The sequence below is a fragment of the Eublepharis macularius genome, chromosome 3 (genome assembly GCF_028583425.1).
Source record: "Eublepharis macularius isolate TG4126 chromosome 3, MPM_Emac_v1.0, whole genome shotgun sequence".
Classification (NCBI taxonomy): domain Eukaryota; kingdom Metazoa; phylum Chordata; class Lepidosauria; order Squamata; family Eublepharidae; genus Eublepharis; species Eublepharis macularius.
The window spans coordinates 188035987-188038553 of NC_072792.1; the positions used below are offsets into that span (position 1 = coordinate 188035987).

General features: G+C 49.9%; 1 protein-coding gene across 1 annotated transcript; it reads left to right on the forward strand.

Annotated features, from left to right (window-relative positions):
• The first annotated feature begins 443 nt into the window (after positions 1–443).
• LOC129326409 (olfactory receptor 52B2-like) lies at positions 444–1406 on the forward strand. The gene has a single exon (XM_054974568.1). The coding sequence runs from the start codon at positions 444–446 to the stop codon at positions 1404–1406; it is 963 nt and encodes a 320-aa protein (XP_054830543.1).
• The last annotated feature ends 1161 nt before the right edge of the window (positions 1407–2567 follow it).

Sequence of the window (2567 nt, forward strand, 5' to 3'; positions counted from 1 at the left end):
TGTTTTTAGCCAGCGGTGTATAGTCCATGGCAAAAGTAAATCTCTCTGTGTGTTGCTTATTTTTAACAATAACTCATTTCTATCCCGATGGAATGCCCGCCCTCTACTACTATCCACTACATCTAATGGGTAGGCTTTGGCTAGGAATTGTTCAGCTAGCCTTCCACCGCTATCCCAGAAATCCTGTGACCTGGTTGAATTTTGTCGCAGGCGTAAAAATTGGCTATATGGCAAATTTTGTCTGAGGTGAGGTGGGTGAAATGAGTGAAAATGCAAATAAGCATTCCTGTCCGTTGGTTTCTTCAAGGGTCGCACACATACTACATTATCCTTGTCTCAGAACACCGTCACATCGAGGTAATTAATAGCCCCACTGTCACTAGCCCATGTAAATTTGATATTTGTATGCACTGCAGCCGGCTAGCACCGACCTCTATCCCACCATGGTGCCTCTCAACTTCTCTGCTCTCCACCCAGCGGCCTTCACGCTGGTGGGCATCCCAGGCCTGGAGGAGCACCACGTCTGGATCTCCATCCCCTTCTGCCTGATGTACCTCATCGCTCTTGTTGGAAACTCCCTCCTCTTGGTGGTCATTCTGTCCGATCGCCGCCTCCACGGCCCCATGTACCTCTTCCTGGGCATGCTGTCCACAACTGACCTGATGCTGTCCACCGTCACTGTGCCCAAGACGTTGGGTGTGTTCTGGTCCTACTCCAAGACTATTTCTTTCGAAAGCTGCCTCACCCAGATGTTCCTAATATATTTTATTTTCGTCACTGAGTCAGCCATCCTGTTGGCCATGGCCTTTGACCGCTATGTGGCCATCTGCCACCCACTGAGGTACGGAACGGTGCTGACCCACTCGGTCATCGGCAAGATCGGGGCGGCTGCTTTCAGCCGGAGCTTCTGCATTATGTTCCCCCCCATTTTCCTCCTGAAGAGGCTCCCTTACTGTGGGCACCACATCATGCCCCACACTTACTGTGAGCACATTGGTGTCGCCCGCCTGGCTTGCGCAGACATCACAGTGAACATTTGGTACGGGGTTGTGGCTGGGTTCCTCTCCGCAGGCTTGGACGCCACCTTGATTGCTGTGTCGTACGCTGCCATCCTCCGAACTCTCTTCCGCCTCCCTGCCCGAGGGGCCCACCTGAAGGCCCTGAACACCTGTGGCTCCCACCTCTGCGTGATCTTCCTGTTCTACACACCAGCCTTTTTCTCTTTCCTCACCCACCGCTTCGGACACAGCTTCCCAAAGCATATTCTGATCCTCTTTGCCAACCTGTATGTGATTGTCCCACCCATGTTAAACCCGATCATTTATGGTGTAAAAACCAAGCAGATCAGAGAGAGAATTGCCTACGTTTGCCTTGGGATGGAGAAAGGCCGCTGGATGTTGGGCTGAGGCTTGGATCCGGCCCAACGCTATGGAGCCCCAAAGGGCTTCCTTTCCTGTTTTGAAGGCAAGAGGGCTGCTGATGGCAAAGGCGTATCCATGTTAGTCTGCTATAGCAAAACGAAACAGAAGTGGTTGAGTGATTGTGGTGTGAGTCAGCATTCTGCTGGTTCGAGTTCCGCTCCTGCCATGAGCTCTGCAGGTGGCCTTGGGCAAGCCCCTCCTCTCAGCCCCAGCTAACTTTGGCACTAATCTGTCCAGAAGAGCAGTGTATAAGCACATTCTTGTTATTATTACTACTTTGTTGTTGTTGTTGTTGTTACCTTAAAAACTAACTATGTTTATTTCTGTATGAGCTGAGCCCACTTTCTCAGCTATGTCTGCTGGACAAGTCATTTTTTCCAGCAGGATCCCTATTCGTATTTACCCTTCGGATGACGTTAGTTACTGTTCGAAGAAACGCGTGCATCTCCCTCCATCCAATGACAGGGGCTGGCCGTTTCCGGGAATGAGTTGAACTGGCAAGCGCATGAAAGCTTTGCATTTCTTGTTTTAAATTTAGATAATGGCTACATACTTGGTGTTGTATTTGGGGTGATTTACGTAACGATACTGTCATTTAATACTCTTGTTTATTGGTTTATAGTCAAGATTTGCTTTGTGAGAAGCGTTTGTCTGTTTTTGCATTTCTGTTTGTTTTTTGTCTTTGTTGTCTAGAAAACAAACAAAACGTTAAGCATTGGAGGCGATGGGCTTGTTTCTTCCTGTTACGTGAAATAGCAAATGGAGGATCCTTGCAACAAGCCCTCGCCAGTGTTGTCTTGTATCTTTTGTCTCGTATATTTCACTTGTGGCTTTATGGGGCTGGGGGTTTTGGTGTTCCTTTTCTGTCAGCCAGGCTGACGGCCTTTTTTGGGTTGAGAAGGCCTCTGTGTGTGTGTGTGTGGTGCCCTCAAGCCATAGCTGACTTATGGCGACCCCTGGTGGGGTGTTCATGGCAAGAGACCCACAGAGGTGGTTTGCCACCACCTGCCTCTGCAACCCTGGTCTTCCTTGGAGAGCTCCCATCCAATTACTAACCAAGGTCGACCCTGCTTAGCTTCTGAGATCTGACGCGATCGGGCTCACCTGGGCCCTCCAGGACAGGGCTGAGAAGGGCCTGTCAGGTGA

Coding starts and splice junctions, on each gene's coding strand:
- LOC129326409 (XM_054974568.1), top strand. CDS start 444: ATGGTGCCTCTCAACTTCTCTGCTCTCCACCCAGCGGCCTTCACGCTG.